We start from the raw sequence: 16,280 nt of genomic DNA on the forward strand, positions 1-16,280 counted from the left end.
AAAATTTAAGATTGCTAAATTTTTTTATATATACATTTAAATTATTTTTACATTGATATAATTGTGTGTGTGTACACTGTACACACTTGCCTGATTTATATCATTATGTGACAAAAGGACTCTATTTTCATTTCTTCACACAGAGTATTGTAAACAATATGTATCTTCCTAAAAAACGTCTTATCGTCCTACAGACATCATTATGATGTCTTTTTATATTGTTTAGAGCATTTATTTTCATTAAATTGCGAAATTATCTTTACATATGCACATTGAAATGTATATGTGAGTTCTCCTTAATTTGAATTTTATCGCATACTAGCATATACATAAAACGGAGTACGTAAATATTATTTATGTGTATAAAAATGTATCATTTTGTTCGTTTAATAATAGTTTAATAATAGTTATTAAAAATACATTTGTGATCGTCGAGTTGTAATTTTTAAATAATTGATAGAATAATATTCATTATATTTGTAGCACTCATAAAGCATGTCAATATTCATACTACAAGACTTAGAATTTTCTATGATGTTGGTATATCATATATTAAAAAAAATTATAAAAAGGATATATTTTTATTGCAAATATCTATAATATAATCTTCTGATAGTTATTATATCAAATCGCATCTGTCATATTTTTTTCAAGCGCAGTATTTGTAAGGACAGATAGCAATGATGTTATCGCCTCCTCGAAAGTAAAAGATTCCTCTGAATCTGAAATATTAATATTGCATCTATTATATTGATTTATAATATGAAATTGGCCGCGATAATCAACACTTTTAAAATTGTGCTAAAATTTAAAATGTTAAAGATATTAAACTTGAGAGACAGAGACATATTTTTTTACAATATTTTAAATTGATGATTAATTATTCATTTGTTGCGTTGCCGGTGTGTAGTATTTTTTCAGTCCAAAAAATGCTTCTACGATTTTTCCATTGACAAAGCGTCGATATCGCTCTCGTATTAGCTACTCCACACTGGAGTATGAGATCGATGTATAGAGCGATAATTCCTTGCCCTATTGAATGAGCAAAAGAATTTAAAAAAAACGTATATACAATGAATATAAATTTTGTACATTTACTTTTTATTTTATATTTTAAAGAACCATATATTATTACCTTTCGAAACTCCTGCAATAATTCGCGCCTTATTAGCATCATCATACAAACCGAGCTCATTGTACAAATTAAAGGACTTTTTCAAATGAGAAGTTGCAATATCTGGTCTTCTCTAAAAGATATAAAAATTTATTTTTATTTAACAAATTTAAAAAAATATATCGGGATTATTAATGATTTTCGCCTACACGCACATTGTATACATATATATATAGTCGTATAATTTTTTTATGAGAATTAGTTTGACACTGTATTCTTTTACCTTACTCAGAAAATGTTCGCCTGTGCAAAAATGTGCCTGCGCCAGTTTTTTTATCAATTTGAACTCTTGCGCATATTCCCTAAACAGATGGAGATGCTTTTCCGTGTTTACTTCGTCATTTAATTCCTGTAGATGTGAATTGTCTTAAAGAATTATTTGCGAGAGAGAAAAAGAAAGAGAGAGCCAAAGTAATGTGATAAGATATCTAAAACACGAGTGGAATAAAATTCCAAATTAGCATTTATTTTTTTCTCTATTTGTGTCGTATTTGATGTTTATTATTTTATCATACTCATTTCCTAGAAGGCACAGTTGAGTTATACATAACTTATATGCAAGCGCTAGCGCCATATGCGCATTGCAAATTCCTTCCGGATCCGGGATCTTTTTGACTATTGCTAAAAACTTGGAAAAGTTGTGGAAGGCGAGCTTCACATCGCCGGATCGTAATTGATTTTTACCTAGCTCATACAGAGCGTTTGCCATATATTCATAATGATCAGCTATGGAAATGATTAATGATTTTATAAAATAAATGTGAACAAGAAACTTTTAGAAACTAATTTAATCTAAAAAAAAATTGATATTTGTGTTTTAATTTACAAAGATTGGAATTATCTGAATCGAAAAATTTTTCAGAATTTTTTAAATTTTTTACTGGATTTTTCAATTTCCGAAATTTTGATAAAATTCTAGAAATGCGGATCAATAATCTCGACTATATTGTAATATCAATATATATCTATTCTGACATATTTTGTCAAAATCATAATCTTAGTGTTCTATTGATAATATATGTTATTGATAATAATATATTCTATTTGATAATATATGTATATATATCAAGATCATTAGGTTGGAGTCTGCTTATCCAAAATTTGTTATAAATTTTATTGAGATAAATTCACGTGATAAACATATTCTAATTAGACTTGTATAATAATCTTTGATGTAACGAATTGAAATAATGGTAAAATATTTTAGCGATTAAGTTATATATATATATATATATATATATATATATATATATATATATATAACTTTTGAAATGATATAATGAGATTTGAAGAAAAGTACATCATTTATTATTTGCATTTTTTTGCAATGAAAACTAACTTACAATCCGTTGCTCGTGCTAGGGCTTCTGTGAGCACTTTTACGATAATATCCAGTTGATTAGGATCAATTTGTTGCGCGTGCATTAGCAGCGTTTTGTACATAAACACATTGCATTCTCGAAAAATAGTTTCCTCTTTTCGGCCAGTTACTTTCGACGCATTCCAATGTTTTACCTCAGATGCTTCACGGGCGATTTGTAGATGATATAATGACTCCGTCGTATTTTGTACTGATTACGTGAATGTAATGTACATTATATAACATTACATAACATTAGTATATCATATTAATTATATATTACATTAATTATTATAATTCGCCATTATTGATATATATGTATATACTTAAATATCTCATTAATAAATATGTTTTTAATATAATAATAAATAATAATAAATAGTAAATAGTAAATACAATTATAATTATATATAACCGAGGAGGATTAAAAATCACTTAGAATATGTGGAAAAGAAGTCGCGATCCTTGTATGCTCAGAAGCATTACTTTCTTTTGCGATGCAATATATAATTCTGTGTGCATTAAGTCGTTTACTAACTTTGCTCGCACAAAAATCGACCATATAGATAGTGTATCAATGTTATCGTTTGTTGTTCATTGGTTTCGATTAATGTCGTATTTTCTAGAGCGCTACGGTAAAGTCGTTCCGCCACCCACCACCACTCCCATGTCATCGCTTGAAAGAATAATGCCATATTCAAAAACTTCATGATTATGAAAACTAAGTCTCCTACAATTACAAAATTTCGCCTTAATCATAACGTTTTAGATCTTGCATTGGATTTTTCAATTATTATGTACATTAATAAGCTTAATGATAAAAATGTCAAAATTATTATACTTCAATATTCTTTATTATGTAGGTTTGATTATAATTCAATATAGAATACTTTTCTACTCTCTATTTTACTTGTGGGGATACAAATATTATAATACATTAAAAATATATTTTATATATATATATTTAACTTTTCACACACCTGCATTTTTGGCTTGTTCGCAGGCGATCAAGCCTTCTTTGAGACACTTTAACGCATCTTTATTGTCCTTTAAACGCGGTTTCTTCCATGTTAATGTACCAGGGCCAGTCTCTTTCCGTGTTTCTTCATCCAGCTCAAACAATTCTTTCAAATATCTTATCGATTCCTCGTAACCATTTTCTTCAAGTTCGTGAATAATAGCTTCGTGAAGTGGTAAATGAAATCTATTCGACGATATGTCAATATTAATTATTATAGAAAAAAATAAATTTGGTGGAATTTTATATTTTTTATAAATAGATAAAACAAAGTAAAGAAGGATAAAAAATAATGAAAAATATACATATAACGGTGTTATAATAAAAAGCTTTAAAAAAGTAAGACATGTAATCGAAGGAATAAAGGGAGCATATTTTTTATTCTAAAAATAATAAAGAAATAATAAACCTTTTCACTTCTGAAGGTTTTAATATCGGAAGCATTTCCTTTAATTCCTTCTTAACCTTTTTCATTTCTTCCTGTCGAGCTCCAGCAAGAGTTTTAATCGCTTTAACCGAATCTTGCTCATTTCCCTTGACCTTGGAATTTGATCTTGGAATTTTTGACAATTTTCCTTCTCCGAAATTCTGCATCGCTTTCGCGCTTTTTAAATTCATCGATTTTTGCATATTTGCGATCCTATTTTTTGTTACTATTTTATATATATTGACAAATGTAATCAAGGATATGGGAAAATGATGAAAATGTCAAAGAATTCAGATTTCGTAGCGCGTACACTGCATTTTATTGCGAGAGATAAATATCAAAACTCAAAAGCGATAAATGTCATAACGGTTAACGACCACAGATCAATAATATACATGCATGTTCATATATACATATATGCAATTTGCGCACGCAATCTACACATGCGAGATGCGGATTTTTTTTTTTCTTTTTTTGCGTCTTTTTGAATGCGTTCTTCTCTTTAATCGAAATTCGCAAACTCCGCCTCTTCTCATTATACTGCTACTTTCTACCATTAACTACGCAAGCGAAAACGCTCTTTAAGCGGTGGCGGCCGCTGGTTTCCTCGGTTCCATTCTGATCTTAAAGCCCTCGGCTCGCTTGAGAATGATATCGGCCTGAAGCCGGAAGTCAGATTCTTTGATGTCTGACTTGACACGGAAATTCCTCAAGACTGTGGACAGAATGATCTTCAGCTTGAGCATAGCGTATTTACGACCCACGCAAGAACGCGGTCCGGCAGAGAACGGTACAAAGGCATAGTAATGTCGATTGGCGGTCTTCTCGGGTAAGAAATTGTCGGGATCGAAAACTTCCGGGTTCGGATAGATATGCGGCTGTCGGTGCATCTTAAAGGTCGTCACCACAACTGTGCATCCGCCTGGGACCGTGTAGTCTCCCGATGCTGGAAATCAATATTCGAAATGGATATATTGTCGAGCTTTATGATTAAAAATGCTGATGAATGAACGACTTTTTGTATATAGTTTGTATGTTCCACAAATATCTATGCAATTTTCACAACTTTCTTATAAATATTTGTCTTTCCAAAAATCTAATTAATAACTAATTCAATTAGTTTAATTTTTTAATATATTGCAAATTGTGGACTTGTTCGTAACAATCTTATCGATTTGCCAGATTTGATTTGTTTCAAAGCTATTAATAACTTTAAGTTTCTAAAAAACTGACCAAGTTTCAAGTCGGTATTGATTGTACGAGCGATAAGTGGCACGGGTGGATACAGGCGAAGAGTCTCCATGAGACATCGCTCGAGATATTTCATTTCCAACGTATCCTGGAATGTCACGGGTCTGTCGCTGTCGCCGAAGATTTCGTCAAGTTCTTGAATAACTTTCTCTTGAATGTCTGGATGGCAACCCATCACTGATAAGAAGAAGCTAGATGCAGCCGCGGTCGTATCGTGTCCCTGAGAAAAAAATGGCACCATTAATGTGTATGAAATCCTTTTGAAATCCGTAATTAAAAATTCTGTGATACTTGCTTCAAACATGATAGTGTCAACTTGCTCCTTGACCTCGGTTTCCGTGAGAACAGAACCCTTCTGACCAGCTTCCATCAGCAGATCGAGAAAAGCTTGTCTCTTCTTCCCGCCAACGTCATTTTCTTCCACATCAAGATCATCTTTCAGACCAGCCGCTTGTCCAAAGGACAGACCCTCCACAGAAGCGTCCTAAAAAAGTATGTGTAACATAAATAATGATTTGCATCGCTCAGTGTCACTTTTTGTTTTGAAAATTATTTTCGAAAAAATTAACAACTTTTTTATCTGGAATTATATCAAAGTAAACACGCACGCACACACATGTGTTGCGAAAAAAATTGATAATTACTTTATCTTGAACATTGCCATTTTTGACACCGCCATTTTGTGCAGAGACATCGATGATATTGCGTTTACCGCTCTTGTATTCTTGCTTCTTACGCGCGATGACTTTCTTCGTGAGCCCGTGGATGATCTCCAATAAACGAATTTGATCTTTTCCATATCTCGTGAGATTGAACAGCCAGTCAGCTCTGAGCCAGAATTTCATATGGCGCATATGTAGAATGTTCGACATTCTAAAAATAACAAGATGATATTCGCGTTTTTAATTATGCTTTTGCTTTCATATGAAAAGACTTCAATATCTGTATAAAAGCTTTATTCCATAGAAATTCATAATACGCGTGATACATTTATAATGTCATTTTTTATAAACTAAATTACCGCGCACGCTTTTCGTGCGCCATTTTTACTTTTTATTTATTAATATTACTGCATATAATTTTTACACAATTGTAAAATTGAAGATTTATATATTGTGATCTATTAATCATAACATTAACAAAAGCAAATATCCTTATCAATTATGTCATTGTGGAGCTTGCATATTTTGACAGTTTGTACAGCTTGACAATTCAATGTCTTATAATGAAAATAATTTATATAAATAAATTCAAGATTCTTTTATAGATAAATTTCTTTTAGATAAAACCGTTCTTATAATTTTTAATATTTATAAATGAATTAGAATATTTTGTGTTATATTCTATTTTTAGTAATATTAGATCGCAGAACTAAAGGAAACAATACATGAAAAGTAAGAAGCAATTAGTTTCTTAATAACGTTTCGATAATATTTGGACAATATTCATTTTTAAGAATTTAATAAGAACATTCAATCACAATTCATCAATTTTAATGTTACAAAACAAAGATTTTATCTAATCAATGTTTAATCAAAATATTCTCTATATATGAATAGAAAAAAACTAGCGGAAATTTTCCACAGATTATTAAATACATTGCATATTTATTATACGATAAATTTATATAATTCATTTATGTAGTAAGTTTGCATGCAAGAGAATTACATTGTACTGTATTAAAGATATGTCTGCATTTAAAACAGTTTTCCATATACATAAAACTTTGATGTCAAGAACATCTCACAATATAATAAACATATAACCGATTGATAAATAAATTATGATAAATACAAAATACGCAATTATATTTGATAATATCTGAAAAATTTTCTGCAATTTAAATAAAAGTAAATGTTCGGATTAACTTACATTTCACGGATCACTTTCATTTTTATATATTGTAATAAACAAGTTGCATAACCATCTTAAGATTGTACCCGCTATATTAAATATAAAGGGTACATTCTTAAAATGGTTATGTAACTTATTTATTACTCATATTTAACGTTTTATATCTTAAAAACGAATTTATTAACTATATCATCAAAAATAACCATGCTTCAAAATTATATCTAATAATTCAAAAAACATCTAAGAATTTTTTTAATCAATCATTTATGAAAAAAATCTTTGTTACATTTCCAAAATTAATAAAAACTTGGTTTTGCCGGGAAAGTATCAATTCAATTTTCATATTTGCGCGTGGTACATGCTCTTAAGAGAGACATATGTGCGTGATGCTATAATTACTATAATTTCCATTTAAAATATTGAATTGTGATTTATCGCTTTAATAACATTTCTGTATACATAATTTTTAACCAATCCATTTTGTCTCTCTTGTCCAAAATAAATTTTCATTAATTCCCAAGAATCATAAATCGTGAAAATGCAACGCAAAGCCCATGATTAAAAATATCTTTTCTTAAATCGATTGCAATTTTGCCAAATATTTGTCCTTGTGATTTATTTAACTTCCACACAACCAATCACATTCAGAATAACGCAATGACAATGCAACCGCGATTAGCGGCCAATTTTCTGAGCATTTCATACCAATTATATAATAGAATCCTATAATCCAGGACTCTATTTTATAAAAGGATTTAAAATCTTTTGGCTAAAAAAGCAACTCTGAAATCCAAATGAAAGGCTCTATATAATTTTCATCAGATTTTTTTCAGACTACTTACTTCATCACGGCGAGAGCGTATTCCAAGCCGCTTTGGTCCTGCGTGGACTTAGAGACACCCATAGCAGTCTCGAGAAGGATCTCGACGGTGCATTCGGACATGTAGTCATGAATGTCGAATTCATTGTCGCCCTCCTTACGCAACTTCTCCACGACGGCGCGCGAATTGGCATTGAAAAGATCGATGAAGCTTTTCAGCACGTTCAAGTGGAATGTCGGCGCGATCAGTTTGCGATGAGCACGCCATTTTGAACCTTGAAACAGTTTATAGATTCTCGCTCATCTACCATTTGTTGTGAGAGCTAATATAAATAATTCTCCCGCTATAATCGAATTAAAAGGATTTTTTTCTACAAATTTATTTTACAATCTCGTTATCTCTGCGAGATGACGGGCCTTTCAGAATTTCATTATATCGGTAAATAAATATGGAAGTAAATAATGGTGGTGGAAAACCTGTGTACCGTTTAAAATCGAATCTTGATTTTGAAAATTAGATTTTAAACAATTAAATAATTAAAATTCCTCCTGCATTCGTCTTAATTTATTTATTTTTTCACAGTCGCGGCATGCTTACCGATTTCGCGTATTCATGTAGAACACTTTCTACCAAACACGCGGAAGTAGGAAGAAGATTGAAAAAGGGATAGTGAGAGAGCGTGGGGAGGAGGGTGGAGGAAGGGAGGAGGGGGGGAGGGGGAAGGAAGGCAAGATAATATATCGCAATATGAGTGCACATATAAGGAGAGCGGACAGGAATTGTGCAGTACTGTTGCAACGATCCGTGGAAAGAGCGAGATGCGCGCACGCATAAATGGAGGACGGAGAGTTAGGGAGAGAAAGCACCGCGAGCGTGCTACAAGTTTCCTTCCTGTTCCAACGCTCGCGAATTACCGCGGACTGATTGCATTACGCTCACTCTCCCTCTTTGCATTTCTCCGCTCGGGAGAGAGCGAAATATCCTAATACAACCGCATCGTCTCGCGAGTAGCATTGTAGCACATTGCACATATACACGAGCGCATAGGCGCCGCGACTTTTTCACGATCAACAATTCTTCTTTCGAGCTGAATCTGAATGATATTTGATTAAAGGATTCAATGCACTGCTAATCGAACGATTCTTCCTTTCTATTCTTTTCTCTTCAATTCTATTGCTTCGTCGCTTGAGAATTCTAGATTCCTTTAATTTTTCAAGTTTTAATATCTATTTTTTTGCAGTTTTTAATTTAGTGTCGATTAAACCATAATTACACATTTAATTATGTATGTAAAATCTTTTTCGATTTAAAGATGATTTAATAAAATAAGGTAGTTGACGATCATCTAGTTATATAACTATTTACTGTTGTATTTGACGTCTCGAATTATCACGTCACTGTAACATGTACGTTACTGTTACGTCGATGTTTCGCTTGTTATTACGTAAAAAAAAAGCAACAGAAAATTGATTTGCCAATTTCAAAATTTTATAATTTTTCTAAATTTTTATTTTTGTGCAAAGACAGTGATATATGAAATATATCACGGGATTTGAAACATACAATATTAAGTTTGGCAGTATCAAAATAATTTTTTTAAATATCACGAAATATAAAGATATATTATAAACTTTTTTTCTCTTTTTTTTGTATATTATATTATACATATATTTTTTTTTATTATTCATAAAGTTTATAAAAAAAAAGGAAGCATGTGTGTACTTTATTTTTTATATTTTTTTACTAATAGTAAGATTCTCGTCTTCCTCTTCTTTTCTTTTAAGTTAGTTTAAACATTCTAAATAAAATATTAAAATATTTATGTTTTAAAAAAAATCAGGAATTTATATAGGATTCCACGATATTAATATCAATTTACATTTTCTTATATTTTAATATCAACTTAATTCATCAATTCTCTCTATCTTTCTATCTCTCCCTTTCTCTTATTTCGTCGAATTATGAAACTCGACTGTCCACATGCCATTATGCCATTGAGGGTAATGGCAATTACTAAAATGACACGACATGCATTATGCAATCGTTTTGAAACGCGGTGTTGCTACAGAAACGCGAATTGATCGGGGAAAAAAAAGGAGCAACGGGGAGGTGCACGAGCAGTACGGACGCCTTTGATAACAGCCAAACGACAATAACAACAACGACGATGCACGCGAGAAAAACTAGACGTTACGTTGTTACGTACGTGTTTGCCGAGATCGAGAGAGTTTCGTTAACGAGAAAAAGGACATCCCGGCGTCGAGAAAGTTGCGATAAAACGACACGCTACATAGGTCGATGATCGCCGCTGCATCTCATTCTTTTTGTTCGTTTTCACCCTGCGAAAATCTGTTTCGCATTTCTCCGAGGTATATCGTAGAACGTCACTCTGGAGAGCGAATCTTGCTCGCCTTTCGTAAGCGTATTTAAAATTACGCGTTGGAGATGAGAAAAACGACAAAGTCTATTATAATGGCGACGTATTTTAGATTAATCTGAAAATTATCTAAAAAGTAGGTAAATTAAGTTCGAATAATGTGGCTATTTTTTAAGAGGTATGGTGGATTAAGAGAATGTGGTGGAGGAAAGATTGCGTTAGAGAAGTAAACTTGTTCACCATTTGGCATAGATTTTCTTATACGATTGACTGGACACGAGCCGTAGGAAAAGTAATTTGCCAACCGTAACTAATTATTTCGTTTTACAATTGCGTTATGAGACTGTTTATTCCACTAGAAATTTATATATTTTTTAAATAATAATATATAAAGATCATTTTAATATATTGAAAAATCTATTTTCAATTATAAATTATAAAATATATTTTCAATTTAATGAAAACATCTTTATTTTTTTTTGGCGAAGTTATGTAACGCGCTCATAATGAAAAAAAAAAAAATATTGATACGTTCAACGGAGAGGAATTGATGATTTACTTTAAACTAATTGCGGAATGTGTGCGCCGATGGATAACTATGTATGTTGCATCGAAAGATTAATATAAAAATGTTCTATTCATTATCATAATTTTTCGCTTAATATTATAATCATTTTGGAAATGACAAAAGAGCGGAAAGTTATACGTTATATTGTTATTTAATATATTTAATATATTTAATACGCACCGGTGGAGATAAGGAGGCCGTTGCCGAGCCAGGGCTCGAAGTACCTATATTCGACGGATTTGTCGATGTAAACCTGGCTGGACAAAATGATCTCGACGTCGCGCGGATCCATCAGGAAGACTATCAGCTTCGGTCCCATCCACAATCTGATGATCTGGTCGTATTCGAAAGATTTTCTATATATGGTGCGAAAGACGGCTGTAACAAAGACAGGGTGCGTGATCGGTCGGAAGTTACATAAACGAGTACATTGCCGCATGCGAAAGCCGCTTGCTTATCTAATTCAAACGATAAATAACATAACGGATATGGCATAATCGTTCAAATTATTTATCTAGTTTCTAGTGGTTATTGGAATAAATATATGGTACGATTTTTTTCAAATTAAGTTTCGATAAAATACAATATATTCGCGCTATTTGCGATCTTATATCCTTACTGAAAGTAAATATAATGAAAAGTAAAGTTTTCTCGGGGAAAGACAATAAATGAAAAGTAATATAATACAAATAGACGATTCTTTGTTTCATGGAAAATAAATCAATATTATTCATAGATCAATAGATCATCCGAATTCTTATCATATACAACGGATAAGAAGTATGTATAGAGTGGATATCACCTGAGCTTTTATTTAAAGCAATAAATTTATTTACTTAAGAACATATCTTTATCGTAAATTATTTATATAAGGTGAAATATATTATATAACTTTACGTTTTCGTAATCTCTGTAAATACATCTTTAGATGAAAAAATTATTCTTTCGATAATAATTTGTCGTAATTGACAATTCTTAAGTAAATAAAATTTAAATATTGATGAATGATAAAATGATGTTACGAATGTCAAACAATTGAAAGAAAAATCTGTTTAGCTTTTGAGCACTTGAGCCCGGTTGCACCAATGTTATATTTTGACTGTAAGTCAGACTTCAAACTTTTGGCTTTTTTTAATTAACTTAATTATTGATTAACTTATTAACTTATAGTCTAAAGTTTATAGCTGAAAGTCAAATAACAAATTAGTGCAACGAGCCTTAAAGACACAAAATACGCTGGCGCAAGTATTTGCACAAATTTAATACAAAGGGTATGATGTAAATATTATATTATTTGTTACTTATTAATTTTTTTAAATAATTTAAACGCGTATTTTCGAGCGACGTAGCAAAGAGTATCGATTCAAGATTTGACCAGGCACTCATATAATGCGGATACTGTTCAATATATCGAATTAATTGATTGAATTCAGATATCAATTATTTGTTATATGTTTTATTATTATATTCTTATTATATTTATTATTTTATTTTATTTATTATTATATTTATTATATTTTTTATTATATTTATTATTATATTCTTAGGTATAAGAACTTACTGTCGGCACTTCCTCTGAGCATCAATGCGTTTCCAAGGATCGGTAGGCCGTCAGGGCCTGGTAACTTGTTGCCTAGCTCGTACAAATGACGGTTGGAAATCCTGAAGTAGATGTAGTACAGGACCAGGGCAGGTATCAAGAGAGAGAGAAAAACAGAACTTGCCGATAACCCAGCGGTTGCAGCGGCTGAAACCGCTGAAGTTATCATTTCTGGCTCGGCTGTCGACATGATTTCTAAAAGAAAACACAGATCAGATTGTGCTTTCCCGAATTTAATTAACTAAACACAAAAATATCATTTTCCGAAAGAAGATAAATTCAAAATTCGCAAGTTTTAGTTTAGTCACAATATTTTAGTTTAAGTATAATTTTTTATATTATTTTTTATAATAAATTTTAACAAACATATCAATAATTTTTTAAAGATTTTTAAGATAAATTGGAAACACAGATTGAATAAATTATTTTATTTTTTCTAGAACTGTATAAAATGAGCCCAAATTTTTTTTAACTTTAAAGAAATTTATTGCAATCCCTTATATTTTTTTGCAATATCTATAATTGCAGTAAATAAGCTAATGTCAAAATATTGTCAAAACACTGATAAATGCATTATATCATTTCACTATATTATCACAGACACGAAAAGGAAATGAAAAATTTTCTAGATTTTTTTTTAATCCAATGTCAGTAAATATGAAGGAATTTAGGAGAATCGGGGATTGTTCTCGATGTAACACCCACCTATATATTTTTACAAATACGCGATCGAGTCTTTTCAATGCATTAGCACTGAACTGATCAGCTTGTCTTTTCGCAGTCCTTTATAAGCAGCGCTTTCAACGTCCACCACCACCACTGATGCTGAATTCCAACATTAATTAACTGCTCTCTTTCTTTTTTTTACTATCCATATCAATAATAGATTTCTTATTTTTTTACATTTTTTTATTGTATTTTATAGTCACGTGGCAACGTTATATATTGCAAATTTAAATACAAAATGCATGAGTTCAATTCAAACAAGAAAGGCCAAATCAAGCAAGTTACAGAATGTGTATATTAATAAACGTGATAAATAATTGCATATTGTAAATAAAAATTTTCTATTATTTTTGCAAATAATAATTTTTGTAAATAATAATTTTCTATTATATTTTGCAAACTCAACTTCGGAATTCTCTTCTACAGAATGTAAAATCGTATAATAACAGAGATATTCATTGACGATAAATCACGAAACATAAAAGATTATGCAAGAAGAGAATCATCCAAATATAATAATAAATTGTAAATGATAATAGCAGATTTGATATCTTAATAATAAAGAAGAACGAAGACGCTATAAAATATACAATGAAAACGAAAAACAAATAATAATAATTTTTAAAAATATTATAATGTTGTTGTAAATGTTGTTTGTAAATAAAAATTCGGTGATAGATTGAATAAATTATACCTAATAACGATTCTTTATTTGTTTTAAGTAATTAAACTTTGAGCTTGATCGTAAACTTACGTAAAACGCAAAAATTAGAGACCGTAATTCAATTGGTCACAGAAATTGTCATTTGCGTCATCGCTTTAGGGATTTCAGAAACAAAATAAATGTTTTTAAATTTATTCGCTAAAACTTGCCACTAAATATTTTCGTTTTTATATTTATGTATTTTTTATATTCAAGTAATTTATTCTTGATTCAAAGTAACTCGATTTTTTCTCAGTAAAAGTTAGAGAAAGAAATAGCAACCAAATATAAAAAAAAAAAAAAAATAAAAAAATATAGAAAATTTTGGCGAGTTGTGTTTTCGATGAATAATTTCTTTATAAAATGGTAGAGATACAGTTTTGTGATATCTCTATCACTGACGATTTTAACTTTATATTTCCATAATACAATAATTTCCGTACACTTTTTATTAATTTAGTGCAAATTTAATGTGAAATGATAGTAATTATTGTGTGAATCTTTCCTTTTATAATTATTGTATGCATTGTATCATTATAGATAAGATTTTTACAATCATTAATAAAGTGTTATGTAATTTTTTTTATACGCACTTTATGCGCATAATTAAAATGATATAATTCTACATAGTAAGGATTAATTTTTATTATTGGAAAATTTATATTATAATACCACAATATTTATTTTCTTCAAAATGACATTTGTTATCAAATATTAATATTGCTCATATTTTCATTTAATATTGCCACATAATTTGTCACATAATCGCTCTCTGTCACATAATCGCAAATTAATAAATAAAAATTGTTCTAAATCTATATTTTTAAGCATAATCTATTCGCTTGAACTTTTTCAAAGCGAAAATGCAGACATATTGTTCACTAGACAATCGACGGACGTCTAGGTCATGGCTCGTTGACCTTCACGTGTGGTATCTTGCATAAATGATTTTCAGTTATATTGCGTATACATAATACAAAAGTAATAAATGACATTTTTACAAGCGTCATAAACCAAGTGCATATGATTTTTCTTATAAAGATATAATCGATGACATGTTATCGGGGGAATTTTTATTTCACTTCATAAAAATTTTCTCCATATCATGTATAATAAATATTACCATATATAAAGAATGTACGTATATGAGGAAAATTACATACAGAAAAATACTTTTAGCTCGTACGTATATTTATGTATTTGAAATTTCTTGATTAGTATAATACACTGGCAAGTCCGATTAAATATTTTAATATTAACTATTACGTTTCGCAGTTTTTCATTTTCCAATTTCATTTTTCAGTCAAAAATCATTAATATAACGTTATTACAATGATATTCAGCAATATGTAATGTCCTTAAATATATAGGTTTTAACGATGTATTTTATTATAAACAAAATTTAATTAATTTTAAGATTTTAATAATGTTAAACTGAATTAAATGACTTAGGCTATATCTACAGGTGTAGTAAGCTTTAAGCCATAAAGATATTACCAATAACAACTGATTATTCTCCTCACATTTGACTATGATTGATAAATTTCTTAAGGTTTGAGGCTTACTACACACTATTGTAGATCCGGGCTTAGGATCGCACACAAATTGACATAGTTGCATATGCATACCATAAGACCGTCTGGACCAATCAACATATGTTATGTAAATCAATATAATGCCTTAATGCTCATTAAAAAAATATTTAAAACAATGTTTCGAAAATGTCAATGATACTCAAAAATACCATATTATAAAATAAAATATATTTAAAATATTTGAAACGTTCCGAAAATTTATATTAATATTTCAAAATATTGATTTAATGTTTCTTGTTTACTGAGTCACTTCTTTCACTCAGAAAAATGTGAATATTGAGGATTTAATGCAAGAGAACATCATTTTATAAGTATTTAGTCGATTCACAATATGGACAAAATATTGAACAATATTTCACTATGGATATTTTATTATATACGAATGTTATATTTTTTATTATGTACGTAGAAAAATTGATTAGAACAAAAAAATCATGATGCGAAAATATCAACATTATAATTTCACAGTTGCAATATAAATTGAATTAAAATTTAATCAATATGCAGTGAGCCGAGAGTTTTTATGTTCAAGGTTGTAATTATGTATGCACATCAATATACGCATTCAGTACGCACATTCATAATGCATGCTCATTGCTTTATTAATTTTTACAGCAGTTTTTTATTTTTATGTTAAATAAATTTTTTTTATGTCATTACGTGTAAATATTGCGCAGATAGCAGCAATCATTAAAAATTAAGATGACAGTTCAATTATTAATGTGCATTCTCTCTCATACATCTTGCTTAAAAAAGTTTAAGAGACTTTAATAAAAACCACATGTGGATACAATTCTAGAGATATG

At 29.9% G+C, this 16,280-nt stretch overlaps 2 protein-coding genes across 2 annotated transcripts; both read right to left on the reverse strand.

Annotated features, from left to right (window-relative positions):
• Nucleotides 1–4: 4 nt before the first annotated feature.
• LOC126859522 (uncharacterized) lies at nucleotides 5–4,182 on the reverse strand. The gene is made up of 9 exons (XM_050610909.1): nucleotides 3,962–4,182; nucleotides 3,515–3,738; nucleotides 3,073–3,264; nucleotides 2,518–2,745; nucleotides 1,721–1,900; nucleotides 1,398–1,540; nucleotides 1,136–1,247; nucleotides 901–1,032; nucleotides 5–722 (listed from the first exon to the last, which is right to left on the reverse strand). Exons 1-9 carry the CDS (start codon nucleotides 4,180–4,182, stop codon nucleotides 625–627), a joined length of 1,530 nt encoding a protein of 509 aa, XP_050466866.1. The 3' UTR covers nucleotides 5–624.
• A 92-nt stretch (nucleotides 4,183–4,274) lies between these two features.
• LOC126859518 (cytochrome P450 4g15) lies at nucleotides 4,275–13,214 on the reverse strand. The gene is made up of 8 exons (XM_050610902.1): nucleotides 13,156–13,214; nucleotides 12,412–12,645; nucleotides 11,031–11,228; nucleotides 7,927–8,179; nucleotides 5,875–6,103; nucleotides 5,526–5,714; nucleotides 5,213–5,450; nucleotides 4,275–4,925 (listed from the first exon to the last, which is right to left on the reverse strand). The coding sequence occupies exons 2-8, from the start codon at nucleotides 12,638–12,640 to the stop codon at nucleotides 4,561–4,563; spliced, it is 1,701 nt and encodes a 566-aa protein (XP_050466859.1). The 5' UTR covers nucleotides 12,641–12,645; nucleotides 13,156–13,214; the 3' UTR covers nucleotides 4,275–4,560.
• Nucleotides 13,215–16,280: the final 3,066 nt, after the last annotated feature.

Source organism: Cataglyphis hispanica, chromosome 3 (genome assembly GCF_021464435.1).
Source record: "Cataglyphis hispanica isolate Lineage 1 chromosome 3, ULB_Chis1_1.0, whole genome shotgun sequence".
Classification (NCBI taxonomy): Eukaryota; Metazoa; Arthropoda; class Insecta; order Hymenoptera; family Formicidae; genus Cataglyphis; species Cataglyphis hispanica.